At 46.0% G+C, this 14962-nt stretch overlaps 1 protein-coding gene across 1 annotated transcript in view; it reads right to left on the bottom strand.

The window, feature by feature from the left end:
- SPNS2 (sphingolipid transporter 2) overlaps nucleotides 1–14962 on the bottom strand; it is a 105670-nt gene that overhangs the window by 50467 nt on the left and 40241 nt on the right. Inside the window, exon 3 of the mRNA XM_026050210.1 lies at nucleotides 2860–2996. Coding sequence (XP_025905995.1) covers nucleotides 2860–2996 — 137 coding nt within the window. The remainder of the gene's footprint in view (nucleotides 1–2859; nucleotides 2997–14962) is intronic.

Genomic DNA, 14962 nt, shown 5'->3' with positions numbered 1-14962 from the left:
CGGGACTCGACCGCATGGTGCCGCAGCTCGCTGATCTACTACAGCGCCTGAACCCATGGCCAGCGTGGTTGCAGTAACCAGAAATATTTTCCAATAATCAAAACAAAATATATTTTTTTCAGGTGGAAGTATAGAAACCTGTATATATTTGTATATATGAAAATGCAGAACTATTTCACAGGAAGGCATAAGGGGAGATAATTTCTAAGCACTTATAAAGCACAAATTAAGATATACACATATTTGATTTAGTCTCCTGTAACTAGAGTTAATCTGGACATTCATTTAAATATGTACCTAGTTTAGATTAATGAAGGAGCTTGTTAATGACCTCCTATGTAACTTTCATTTTAGCAAGTCCCGAGAAGTTTTATGGAGCAGAAACATGTAACTATCAACTACAGAGTCATAATCATTGCAGGAAGGCTCTTCTCCTGTTCTTACTAATGTACTAATTGTTAAATCACTTTACTTAGCAGAATACAAAATGAGCTTCTCTATATGATCCTGGGCATATTACTTCTGATTATTTTCCTTAGTTAAATTCACCATTAGCTATTTGCATTCAGAAAACCAGATGTACGGGATCACCCTCTGATGTGTTCATTTGAGTTTCTTACTTGGTTTTAAATGCACTGTATCAAAAATGTAAGTGTCTCTTTGTCTTCTTGCTGTTTTGTTAGGCATGAAATTAACGCTTGGTTATTTCCCCAGAGCTACCACCTCCCATATACTCTGCAACTACCCCTTTAATTTTGGGCTGCTTTTCTTTTTTTCGTATAAGAGCCTGTTATTTTATTACTTAGTAGCTACTGGCAGATGAGAGATTCCTTCTTCATTCATTTGAAGTTCATTATTCCTGTGAAAAGCCCCAAGATATTTGGAAAATAAATAACCAAGGCTATTTAATAAGTGGTTACAAACTGTAAAGCAGTGGTCTGTAGCAGCTATACATCAGTATGGCAAATACATCCGAGCTCCTGCTTTAGCTGTCACTGCTCACTCAGTGTCACTCTATAATTTGAACCCAATCACCATGAAATAGCATTTAGACAGTATCTCAGATAAACTGCTTGTTATTGTGCTGCAATCTTTTTTTTTTTTCTCTCAGTTCAAATCCCATTCATCTAAAGGAATTTTTCCTCTCCATGCTCTTTTCTTGTTATATGGATGTTTCTTCGTTGACAACCTGTCAGTAGGCTGGATATGAATTAAAATGTCTTTCTCTGTATCCTCGTTTCCACAATAAATAATGTAGATCTGCACTCAAACTATCACATTTTGATTATTTGCCTGTAACTGTCTAAATGTTAATCAAGAACAAGCATTACCAGTGCACTGCAAAAATCCTTTACAAATGAGTTGTCTTCGGCCTCCACCAGAGCCACGGCTGCTTTCTGCCTCTGTGAGGCCCTCTTTCCACTCCCAGTCCCAGTTTTAACTAGGTGGATGCCTCCTCTATTAATTACCTAGAGATAACATGCACAAGGCACTGTCAAAATCTAGAGAAAGGCCATTCCTGCAGTCCCTGGGGCTGTATCTACTGAATGGCTCTTGTTTCTCTCCTACTTTAGTATTTTGTTTCTCCACATAGAGGATTTTTTTTGTGCAAAATTTTCATGGGCTCAGCCTGTGCCAATTCTAGCCTCAGGTTTTCATGTTCTGACATTGTTTAACTGCTGCATCCAGTAGCTGCAGATTTTCCATAACCTGCTGGGCTTGGTAACAAGGGCTGGGCAGGAGCCCTCTGTCCGAAGAGAAAACCTTTATGGTAAAGCTGAAGATCACAGAAAAATCATTGCGTGGAAGTTAGCTCAGTGTTGGGAAGTTCATGCCCAAGGTTGTGGTATGGGCCCACGTGCCCCTATGTGGAATTGGGGCTGATGGAAACCCAGGAGGGTTTTACACAGGTCACGCTCTTTGATCTTGGCTCTCGTGCAACTTCCAAACATTTGGGTTTGGAGTTCAAACATATTCCAGCTTTAAAAATGTAATTCTCTCTCCCTTGGGCTAAAAATATGCCATTTCCACTCCAAGCTCTGTACACTGATGTATATTAATCCTTGAACTACTTCAGCTAACAAGCCCAAAAAACATAAACTAAAAATCCACCCTGACAACACAGATTACATCAGGGTGGTTTCAGTTCTCAGCAACTGCTCCCTCAGTACTTGTAACTACGGGGCTTGGTCCCTTACAGAGACAAGGAGGACCTAAGCAAGCATGCAGATTCCCCAAATGAAAAGTGTTTGTAAGTGTGCGATTGCTTCCTTCAAAAAATTTTAGCTACAATCACTACTGGCTTCAAAGCAGGCTATGCAGAGAAGCCTGCATGTGCAAATAAAAACCACTCTTTCTTTAGAAAGGATTCTTCTTGGCCCCTTATAGACCACAGTAATTAGCAGACTTAAAGCTTCTACACGTGGCCTTCTGCATTTTCCAGAATGGGCAAGAAAACAAATGGAAGGAGGAGTCTCCTCTAAAGGGAGACACTCTAAAGGGGTGGCTGGCTGTAAGCACACTTTCCAACCATCCTCAACGATTGGTTATATATAGCCACAGACTTTCTATTTTTGAGCTTTTCTAAAGCCTTTTTTAAGTGTCTACACTCCCCCTCAAAGCAAAGCCCTTGTATCAACAGGAACACTTGCCTAGCCATGCTTCTCATGTTATTTTTAGGAACTTGCATGCACAAAGAACAGCAGCTTTCGCAGAGAAGAAGAAACAATAACAGAGCTCCCACTTGGCAGAAGCTCCGACGCAGCAACGAGCCACAGGTCAGACGCCACCGGAGGGGTCTGTCCCACTCAAGCCTCTACACCCAGCAGCAGATACCAAGTGCCAGCGCAAAGAACTTACCTGCTCGGTGATGAACGAGCTTGAAAACGTGACCGCTGACCAAAAGAAGATCCCGCAGCTGAGAATGATCTTTCTGTTGAAACGGTCACCAAGGTAACCAAAGATGGGCGCTGCCACCATGAAGCTGCAGATGAAAACTGCCAAGAAGAGAAAAGAAGGAAGAAACATTTCATAAACATCAGGCCAAGCCCATGAAAACTAATTTTCTGCAAGCCAAATCCTCTAGAGAGCAGTTCCATTTAATTAGATGTTCTGCAGCCCTGGCTTGCAAAGTTACTCAGCCTGATAGGCTTCCAGAGGCAGAGATTCCTTAATCAAACAGATTTCTCATTCCCTGAGAAACTTCAGAGCAGTGAACTTGGATTTCATTTGGAAGCACCGACCCCTTGGTCTACTGCAAGCTCAAAATCCAGGGATAGGCAAAACTGGGACAGCATAAATTAAAAGCTTCTGCCCAAACGTCCCCGAGAAGGTGAAATGAAGGTTGGAAGAAATTTTAAGACAGCAGAGATCAAGCCAAGGGCTTAGGGAAGGCCCTTGCAGCAGGAAGAAATAGGCCACAGGAACTGAAGTACTTCCATCTATCAATTTCAAGGGAAAATGAGAAAAAATAGTTCATCTTACTATTGTCCTGGTAGCAATCTGTAATTAGGCAGAAATTTCCAGTGTTCTAATCAGGACCATTCACCAGCTCTGAACTTGTACTTAAACCCATCAGCGAGCAGCTACTTCACCAAAAGAAACATTTTTGACCCACAAAATCTAGAGGGGCCAGGGCTGCCCTTATGGAATAGGCAGCAGGTTCCCCCTGTGCTTCCCCCCCACAAACCAGAGCATAAACCCAGACCTTGGGCCAGGCAGGAGAGAGCTGCAAAGTCACCTTCGCTTCAGACGTCACCTCTCTGGGCCAGCTGAAAACAACCTGACCAGCAACACCACCAAAAACACCTACAAAATGCAAACGCACTGTGCTCACCACTGACTTTGCAGATATTGGTTTGCATTGATTTATACCTGTTTATTTTTCCTGTTCACATTAGAAATGGGGAGGAGGAGAACTCCCCTGATCTTACACAATTCAGTCATTCCACTCTAACTTCTTGGATTTTCACTGTCTTTCTGGGCTCAGCAAAGCCAGGGGGATTCTGGTGGGAAAGCAGGGCCTGCAGGTCCCTCGTTAGTCTGAGTTATGACTCGTGTTAATTACTGGGAGGTTCCCTGAATGCCAGGTGGGCTTTGAGCGTTGACAAACCCTAGCAACCTATTTTTAAATACACAAAAGGAAAAGGAAAAAGAAGACAGAAGCAGAGGATATGCACTCATTTGAGAGGAATGTGAGTACAATATTAAAGCTGTCAAGACCCAAGTTATGACATTGTGACTGTGGCATGTGATAATTGAAAAACATGCCTGTCTTCAACAGGGAAATGATCTGTATGTCTCTTCTTTTATAATGGATTAAGATGTCAAAGTTGCTTCATACATAATATCTACCCAGTTGCACCTATGTTTTGCAAGACAACCATTCTACGTATAGCAGCTTTGCACTGTGATGTTTATGATAGGAACTGCAGATTTATTCTTTGTAAGCAGTTAGGGTAGAATAAATAAGCAGACAGCAAATACAAAAAGACTAAGGAATAAAAAGAAGCAAGTGCAACGTTACCCCACATATATTTTCAATACACGCTGCCAGGAACACTGTGGACAGTGTGGCTGCTAAGCTAAGACATAAAACCTAGTGATATATCGAAAGTTGAGCTCAGATTTTGGGCTGAAATCCTAGTGCAACCACAGTGGGTAGGTGCCAGGTAGATGCTCTCTCCTTTGCAGAGCACCCAGTCCTGCAGGACGGCCCACGCTCCGGCCGCGCATCCCTGCGCCCTTCGTGTGGGTGCCTCTAGTCGCCCACATTTGGCTCCGGAACCTCAGCTCAGCGAGGGCCTGGCTGCACTGGCTGCCATCCAGCGGGGCACTTCGGCACGTCCCCGTGTCAAGCCTTGTGGAGCCATCAGCTCCGTAATTAAGCGCTTGTCAGAATTAACACCTAAGCGCCCGGCCGCTTGCGGAGCGGCACACGGAGCAAAGCGTCACCGCGGCCCCTTCCCGGCGCCAGGACGCTGACGTTCGTTCGCCCCATAACCACGTACCCTGCCGGTCCCACAACGTGAGAACAGTGCGAGGCTAAAGAAAGCCTCTAAGGGGAAAATTAGAAACACCCAGCTCAGCATCCCGCTGTTTCAAATACAAAATAACCTCATTAATTCAGCTTTGCGGCATGGAGGGTGTGATCCAAAATCCACATTAATCAGCTGGATTATTAACTTCAGTGACCCCTAGATTATAAATGGGAAGTCTAATTTTGGAATGCGGGCAAAAGCGGGCAAGGGGCTCAAGCCTTCTCTTTCCAATAAAATAAATGAAAGAAATTGCCATGTGCCTCCCTCCTAATGTGTCCTGCTGTTATTTAGATCCTTTCAGGGAAATTATTTTGGGGAGATTCTGCTCTGAACAAAGCTATGAGCTTTGTCACTAGTAAACAGCTGACTTGACAGCTCCACAAGGTGTAAAACAAAAGGATAACAGAGCATAATAAATAACAGTTAATGGAACGAAGCTGCCAGAACAATAAACGGAACTGATATCAGAATATTTATGACCCAAATATGCACCAAAACATTGATCGCCTCAGACAAATGCAGGATACGAGGGCTGTGTGACCTGTCAAAAAGGATCTGCCTAGTCCGGGCATTTCCTGTGAATCAATTTTTGCAATTACTCCTGCAAATGCAGACGAGGCTCCTGCACAACAGGCACGGGTGCAACCGCCATCAAAGAGGGACTTTCTAAACTTATCACTTTGGATGACTGAACATCCACAGCGAAGGACACATTTCCACGTGGGATGGAAACCCAGGTTGCTCCAGACCAAGAGTTGAGGCTTTGCCACGAACAAACATGGCAAAGGGCAGGTTCTATCCAGATGGGCAGACTCTGGGTGCTGTTAGCTAGAGGGAGGGGTGCTGGAAGCAGACTTATTTGCAGAGAAACACGGCTGCAGCCCAAGGCAGAAAGGACACACTGCAACAGAGGAGCCCAGCGCTTTCGCCAGTCTCTGCGGCTCCTCTCCTTTCCCCCATGGCCTTTTCTGCTCCCTGCATCACCCGCCCCCCTGGTTAACACCCACCTGCTGCCTCTGTCCTCGCACAGCCCAAACCCTTTGCCTTCGCGAGGGCTGCGGCAGCAGCAGGAATCCCCTGGGGTTCGCAACGCGCTGCCGAGCAGGGAGGGCAGGGAGAGCCTCGTCCGTGGCCTCGGCGTAACCCCCAGCTGATTTCCCTTGGGAAACGCTCTCCAGCCGCGCTGGCAAAAGCGGTTCAGCCCCAGCGCTGGGTGCAGCAAGATACAAATTATTGGCTGAGCAGAGGATGAATAATAGGTGCAAAGCAAAGCCCGGGGGAGCTCCTTTAAGCTCCAGTGTTTCCAAAAGGGGCTCACGCATGTCCCTGCACCTCCCTTTGCCGGCTGCGGTGAGGAGCAGGAAGAGCCCGGGACAGCTCGGGGTCTATTTTGACTCCGGATCTGGTCCCACCCTGTGCAGGTGCCCGAGCACCACGGCGGACAGTGCTGCCCAGCTCTTCCTGTGCACAGCTGCAATTACAAACATTGTAGTTATTTAAAAAAAAAAAAAAAGTTATTTTTTTTAAAAAAGGTGCCATGAAGCCCTCCTTGTCCCCCGCCCTTCTCCTCTCCTCCTGGAAGGACATGGGATGGAGGTGGCAATGCAGGGCCACCAGCCCTGCCCCTGTTCCCCTGTTCCTAGAAGGCTGAGGGCATCACAGGTGCCTCCAGGAAAACATCTTTTCTTTTACCTTTCACTCAACTGCCCAGGGTTTATTTTTTCCTAACAGGCAAGGTTCAGGCTGAGGCCAGAAGAGCTCCTCTGTGCGGCCTTGCATGCGGCAGGCTGCTCCGCAGGGAAAGCTGCGGCTGTGCTGGAGCTGCGCGGCAGCAGCACCCCTGGATCGGCGGCTGGGCCAGGGCTGACAGTGCCGGGCTCTGCGGAGGGCAAACCTGGACGGCCCCTGCCTCGAGGGACCAGCAGCCTGCCAGGCGCAGCAGCGACTCGGGCCGGGAGGTTGCTAAAATATTCCCCATAACAAATCCGCAAGCAAGGAGAGCACCTAAGCACCCAGCTCGCCGTGGACGGGGTCATCTCGGAGCGTCTCCAAACACCGGCCGGCTCCTTCTGCGGAGCTGCTGCTCTGCTGCGACCTGTTCTGTGCCAGGGGCTGGGGCTCAGGAGTGCCCTCCTTGCCCAAGCTGCTCGTGGCATCCGCTGCCATCTCCCTTGCTGGTCACTGGAGGCTCTCCTGCCAGCGCAACTGGCCACGCTGCCTCAAAGACATGCTTTTCCAGCGCTTTTTATTATTTTCAGCTCTAATAGTATTACTCAGCACAAACACGGCATGTTGAATCACGCTGAGGCTTGGGACAATTTGCACAGGAAGTTGCTGTCATTAATTTCTACTTTAGGTGTGAGAAAACACAGGAAGGAAACCTGCCCATGATATACGGCCAAAACAACAGCCAAGAAGCCATGTGGGTCTTCCAGCTTCACCATGTCCTCTTTATAGGACCATATTTATGCTAAAGGCATTTAAACAGGTATACAAGCATAATTAAGAGCAATTTTGTTTTCTTGTAGTGCCATTTGGGCAGGAACAGAGATGCTTTGGTGCCTTGAACGTGTGCACCCAGCCTCAACCTGGCAGCATGAACATCTGACTATGGGGCCATCAAATGCCCTGCGAAAGCTCTGCAAGAGGGTGAATTCTTCCAACAGATTTGCTTGCACAGAATTCCAGCCTTCAGTCCACCATTATCACAAGCTCCACGACAGGTACACGGGCACATCGCTCTCTACAGGGATTTTGGTTTTCTTCGTTTCCGATTCAACAGCCAACAGATGGATCACGTTACTGCGTTTTGCCAAGTGAAAAGCGGAGCAGCGCTGGGTTCCAGCCTCCCAGGAAGACAGGAAGTTTCTGACAAGTCTAAGGAGCTTTGAAACGGCTCCGTATGTTACACAGAGCTGTCATCTACCAGCAGCATCAAACAAGAGGAGCATTTGAAGAAAAAGGCCCATGAACCCAGCAAATCCACTGGATTTAGGTATGTAAATGTCTGGTTTGAGCTGAAACGCCCAGGATTTTGAGCTGGGTTGAAGTGAATGCAACACCAGATTGAAGAGGCAATTGCACAAATGCCTCATTCCCATGTGCTTGTGTCCTTAGCAAATTCCTGAGGACAAATGTGGCATTTTGGAAGGTTGCTCACAGCAGTTGGGTTGCCCTGGTCTCTCTCCATCAGAACACTCTGCACTGGGTTCCTCTCCCTGCAGATTCTCACTCAGGTTCCACTACATCCTGTCCTCTCCACAGTGACCGAAATGTGCCAGTTTTTCCTTAGAATAAGCTCTATGAAATGTAAGCAGCTTGTTTCGGATGAATATATGCACACACAGTTGACATACACATTTACATTGAGACATCTGCTCTACGATGCTGCTCAACTTCATTTGCTGCGACAGGGTTAGAGAGGTGTCACAACCTGGTTACGACAACACACTTATAAGGGGAGACAAGGCCTAAAACCAGAGTCTTCCTGGCAAGTTCATGGGTGGCTCAACATCACACGGGGAAGAACCAAATACTGATAATTCCAACCCTTGTTCTCACTGCAGAAAACAGATTCTTCCAAGAATTAGTTCTTACATTCCCAGCAAAGGATATCCTGAAAGATCACTTTGTTCACCTTAGCCAACAAGAATAATTGCTTCAGAGGGATTTGCTGGGAAATGCACTGCTTGGAAACACAAAGCCAGATAAAAATAACCAGAAATTTAGTTAAATAACACACTAATTGAGAAAAACAGTCTTGGGCAAAGATTAACCAGTGTCACAGACACATAGCTACTGTCAGAATTGCCATACATAGTGCATATACCTTGATTTATGTAGTGCTAATATGTGATGTTACGGACGTGAGGTGCATTTCCCTCACAGTCTGTGTGTTATTACCTGGGGCTGCAGAAAACGCTCCTTGCTCCTCACAGTCCAGGCAAGAGCTGGCAGAAATAGTTCTTTTAAAAGCTAAGCCCCCAAAGGGCTTACACACGAGTAAGCGAAGGCCAGAGCAGTGGCACCCACCTTCTGCTTTTCACTTCGGGAATGACAGTGGTAACAGATACCAGCATTTTCAGGGCTTTGGGCAACCTGAACATCAAGGAGATGATCCTTCTACTGGAGAAGTGCCTCATACTATAACACGTAGGGAGCAATCCAAAGAAAGAGTTTTTGTGTGTTTTTGGCAGTGTCTTGATTCAGACTCCTGACCGAAGCCAATGGAAAACCTCCCATTTGATTCTGTGGATGTGAGAGCTGAGGTTTTTGTTTAGCTCTAACTGCTTACGAAGCTCTAGCGACTATGGAGATCATCACCTCTCCATCTGTGAACACGTTTTTGTACTCCCAGGTTTGCTGCATCCCTATAACATAAAAGGTTATTACTGGAAAAAGTACAGAGGAGGGCAACAAGAACTGTCAAAAGGACAGGGCAGGTCCTTTTACAAAGAAGTATTAAACAGACTAGAGATGACTGATGGGGCTATAGAAGAGATCAAACACCATGTGTAGCGCAGAATAAGGAGTATCAATCACCTGCTCTCACAGAAGACTGACCAGGTGGCATCAAGTAAGACTGGCTGCTGTGAAATTCAATATAAGTATACCAGGGAATATTCACCATGGCCTTACATGCAATATTGATCCCAATCACAGACAGGATAACTTATTAAAGGATCTTTGGTCTGGACTGGTACACTTATTCCCATGTTGTTTTTAATGAAAAAAAAAATCTAAGATGACAAAATTACATCTTCTTTATTTCCACCAGATTGACTAGCTAATGGATTATTAGTATGCTACTGGTTGACCAAGTTACATTTCTAAACAAGGAGCTTTAGTCCTCATCCCTGCACAGGGACGGGGTTCTCTTGCTGTTTCTTCTGCATCCAATGTACCTGACTGACGGTTTGAGAACTTTGCAGCTTAACAGAATGGGACAGAATTCCCCCGCTTTCTGGCTGACTGCACCCTCCCAAACAGCCCGGGACACAGGTTTGTTTACCACTGTGCAGGCAGGAAACGCTCATTAACTTGCCAATTAGAGCAGATTTGTTTTCATCCTGGTCAGTCCTGAATTAGATTGAAGATCCTAGAGGTGGGGACCTTGGTCAGTAGTTCTGAACTGACCTAGCAGAGTTCTGCCCTGCCACTGCAGAAGCAGGCGATCTTTGCATCCTCTCCTGGCGATCTTTATTTTCACACTGCAGCTGTGACACCAGGCCCAGCAAATGCTGGGTGCCCTCTTCAGACCCCACAGAAGGGCTTCCCCTCCTATGTCCATTAAGGGTCTCAAGTTAGGCAGCCACAGCTCAAACAACCAACAGTCATGGGCAGTTTCAGCCCAAAAATGGGCCAGGGGTTTTGCAGGAGAGAGAAAGGTGAGAAGGGCAGCAAAAATGCTGCTGTCATTCGCAGGAGCCATGTGAGGCTTTTCCTATGCAGTGAGTATTTTGAAATCTGTTTGAGAATATGACTGAAAAGCAAGTAAGTTCAAGGGCTTGATGAGAAAAGGCCCACAGAGATACTGCCAAGCCAAGCTGCAATCTAGCCAGGTCCAGAGGAATCCCAACCAGAGTTTAGGCAGGGCTCATTCCCTGGAAGGAAGGCAGTTTTTTAATCCCCCCAGCCTATGGTTTCATAATTACTTTAAGATGCTGAAAGGATCAGTCCAAACCTTTCCCTCATCTTAGACTTTCCCCTGTGCCAGTGCTAGAGTTTGTGTGGCCAGTGGAGAACAAAACTGGAGAATTGTTGTGGGCTGAAAACGAACCCAGTTATTTTCCAATGAGTTCCCTAATCCAAGTCCCCCCTCAGCAGTGCAAGTCCCAGGAAGACGGTAAAAGCCTGTGGCCAGAAGCGAGTTTCTGTACAGCACGAAGAGCTTTGTGCACCTTGGCCCACAAAGCCTTTCTGACCACAAGCCTGCACTTAAACACACCAAGAAATGCCAGCCGAAAGCTCTTGAGATAATGCAGAATAATCTAAACCCCTTGGTCCTCAAACCTGCCTTGATTAACATGGACTAGATTTAACTAGCAACAGAATACTTCAAATCGTTTTTAGAATGATGCATCATTTTGGGTCTGGTACGAAGAGAAATAAGCTTCCTTATTGCCAGTTGGAGATGGAGGACGAGGACTGTTTTCATTCTAGAGCCAGTTTTACCACCCTCTTTACTCATCTTGCATCCCCTCAACTAACACTTCAATTTCAAACCACATACAGTAGGAGATACTCCATCTCAAAGAAGGAATCCATCCCAATGCCCACTTCCTGCAGCAATGAGAAAGCAGGAGAAAGAGAAGACCACTGGAAATACTGTGCATTACACATAAATTATTTGCTACATCTAATTTACCAACAGCAGTAGCTTCCTAAGAAAAATAATAGAGCAGGAAGTGCTTCCCCTCCTTTCTATAGTAGCATCAAGGGCTTCACATGCTTGGTACTCATGGAAACTTGCTACAAGAAATATATTTTCTTATCCTGGAGCTTTCCTCAGACTTCAGGTTTGCTTAGTTTGTTTTTAAAAGGAAATGCATAAACAAAAAACTATTCCACTGCAGGAATTAACTTCTAAATATGAGCTCCCAGTAGCAGCAGGTTGTATTCACTGGAGAAACCCTGCAGTGCCCGAACTTGTTCTTCCTAAATGAACAAAGAGGCCACAGTCGGGCTAACTCGCTTACAGCTCCCTTGCAGGGATGGGGATTTGGATGAGATGGAGCAGAGCTGCTGGTTTTGCTGCTCATCTCAGCCAGGCCAGAAACAGCCCCGCGGCCATCACCATGCACCAAGCAGCGAGCTCGGCCAGCCCACGCTGCGAGGTCCAAGAACGATGCTGGTGGCATCGCAGGAGATGCTAACAGGACCAAGAAAATGCTGTGTCAAAGCCCTGCAAATCCCCACCGTGCTGCTTTGGGAATGTGGGCAGGATGCAGCTCTCTGCTGATGTTCTCCCCAGGCAGTGAGAGTACTGATTGATTTTATTTTTGTTATTACTGTTCTTTAGGGAGCTGTTGTACCATGTATTGCAGGTTTGGTAAAACATGTTCCCTCTTTTGAGGGGAAAATGGCCATACTCTCATATTAGTTGTGTATCCAGAACAGCAGTGACTGCCTCATGACAGGCATTTTCCACCCTGGCCACCAAAGTTGTCCCACTAAAAGTCAAACCCAAAAAATTATCTGCAAATCACACGGTTCAGACATTGCGAATGGACTGGAAAGGCTTTGGGGTTATGCAAGCGCTCTCCGGTGTCCTTGAGACCCGGGGCAGGAGCAGCGCCCAGCGCCTGGAGGACAAGGAATCACATTCACAACATACTTTTGCAGTGTGCATCAGGGTTTGACGTACAACCTCTTTGCACTGTTCTTTTGCAAAATTGTTATCTTTCCAATTCAAAATACGAACCTTCAGGAGTGCTCTTTGTAGAACAGGAAACATCTGATTTTATTCACCTCCGAGTTCAAAGATGCTCCCACGTAAGACACTGCTCTTAAAATCCTGCTGTCTGCAACCTCATTCACTTTATTAGGAATATGAATAGCAGTGGAATGTGAATATGCCTAATCCACAGAAGATGTAGATGTAAAAGCAACTGTGGACAATTGCTTTTGTTTCATGCTAAGCCAAAGATCCAGGCTTCTCTTTGCTTTTTACCACAGTTTTTCCAGCAATTACCTTCTTCCCAGGGATCTTAGTGCTTGGTATGGATGAGAAATAGACATTTATTTGTGGAAGCAGCACATAAATTTCTCAACTCTGCCCACCAAAACCTTTCTTTTAAAAAGCAGCAGGGTGATCACAGAGGGAATTTCTAATTTTTGTCCTGCTCAGCTCAGAATCAAAGAATCACAGAATGGTTGAGGTTGGAAGGGACCTCTAGAGATCATCTAGTCCAACCGCCCTGCTCCAGCAGGGACACCCAGAGGGCACAGGGCGGCATCCAGGCAAGTTTTGAAGACCTCCAGAGAAGGAGACTCCACAGCCTCCCTGGGCAGCCTGTGCCAGGGCTCTGGCACCCTCACAGTGAAGAAACTCTTCCTCGTATGGAGATGGAACTGCGTGGGTTTCAACTTGTACCCATTGCCCCTTGTCCTGTCACAGGCCACCACCGAGAAGAGTTTGGCCCCATCTTCCCTACATTCTCCTCTCTTCTCTGAGATGCCCATCAAATACAGTGACAGCTCTTGCTATATAAGCTACCACCCATTTGAAGGTGGACCAAAACCACATTTATTTTATAGAGGAACTGTCTGCAAAGCTGGCTATGCTTCAGTTCAGAGCAGCAGCAGAGAGAGCCATTTCTCTCCAAAATCTCCCAGTTTCCCCTTAGCGGCAGTGTCTGTCTCTCTGCCTATGGCGCTGGCAATGTACACAGAAGAACAAAGTCCCCAATAAAAGATCTTTCCTGACACCTTAAGAGACCAGAGGGACTTGGGAACAATGACAACAGATCAGAGATCCAAGAACTCCTTGAAATTATTACTATACTGTGTTATCCATATACAGATCTTATTTCAAGCTCTGGCTAAGCTCCTGTCCTTGACAGCAGTGCTGGGGGATTCAGTTCCAGAGACCAACTGTTCACTGAAGTCCTTGGGAAGCTATCAGAGACTCCTTTCACCCAACTCATTCTTGCTTCTTTCTGTGTATGAAGAAAACATAAGAGAAACACTCAACCTGCCTTTTTAAATCATTCTTCATTTTAGGTGGCCTTGCCATTATTGCCCTTATTTTTTAAGGATGAGCAAATTAATAAAGCAGATTATTTTAAAAATTGCTCCTCAGAGAAAGGAATCAACTGACTTATGTGTGACAACAAAACACAAATACACCCAGGAGGAGGGGCTGGCAAGGCAAAATGGGCTAGACACGTTGGCCAAGAGTGTCCTGTGTACAAATGAACTTGCTGTCTAGTTTCAGTGTGAGTCAGGAACTCTCGAAAAGGCAAAGAGACAATCTGTGCTCTTACTTCTCCTGTGTCTTGAGCTATTCCACTTTCTTTTAATTGCCCAAGCACTATGCACTAGGACTGTCACAGCCCCTCACACGCTGTGTCTACACAGAGAGAACTCAACTTTGGTTCGCGTGGTTTCTACGCCATCAGCTCTCTTGGCACGGACACTACCAGACAGCAGCGTTCCGGATGTTAATCACCAAAACCCACGCTCCTACCAAGATACCTATGTGAGCCACAGAATTTAGGAACATGATTTTGGCACATCCAAAGTATCCTCAACCGCCACTGCTTTGTGTGTCCAGCACACTTGGGAAGGAGTCTCCATCACTGTTTAGGAAGAAGTGGCCCAGCCACAGGCTAAGGGTCATAAACACCTCCCATTTCATACCCAGTTCCATGTTTAGAGGATGCCCATCAATATTTAAACAACTCGGCCAGGTTACACAGCCACGGGCTTCTCCATTAACTTTTTCAAATGCCAGCAAAATTACAATAGGCTTTTGTACCACCAGGTAAATACAAAGAAACATTGCTATTGACTGCAATTTGTAATTATGCCTTGACCAGCAGGACAAGGGAGCTGAACAAAGAGCAGGCCACAAATAAACACCTACGATGACAAGCAGTCTTCATCCTCCAGCAAGGAGCAATCAGGACGCGGTAAGGACACCTCTCATGACTGCAAGAGGCTGGTGCTATTCCACACAAATTATTCATCAATTCATTTTTGCTGCCAGTATTGAGTAATCCTCTTGCCTCTCGTTGTTATAAATGGCAATTTAGACAAAGAACAAGTGTTTCACAGGGGCTGGGCAGTCTTCAAACAGGAATAAGTACATGTAAGGGAACTCCTAAATTTTGGTTGAATGAGTACTACTAGAAAAACATATGTTGAAATGAATACCACAGTGCGCAAGGTCTGCAAGCACAAGGCCTTCAGGCATCATC

This window comes from Nothoprocta perdicaria, unplaced genomic scaffold (assembly GCF_003342845.1).
Source record: "Nothoprocta perdicaria isolate Ctin4 unplaced genomic scaffold, notPer1 scaffold_66, whole genome shotgun sequence".
Classification (NCBI taxonomy): domain Eukaryota; kingdom Metazoa; phylum Chordata; class Aves; order Tinamiformes; family Tinamidae; genus Nothoprocta; species Nothoprocta perdicaria.
This window is presented reverse-complemented; position numbering and strand designations above follow the sequence as displayed.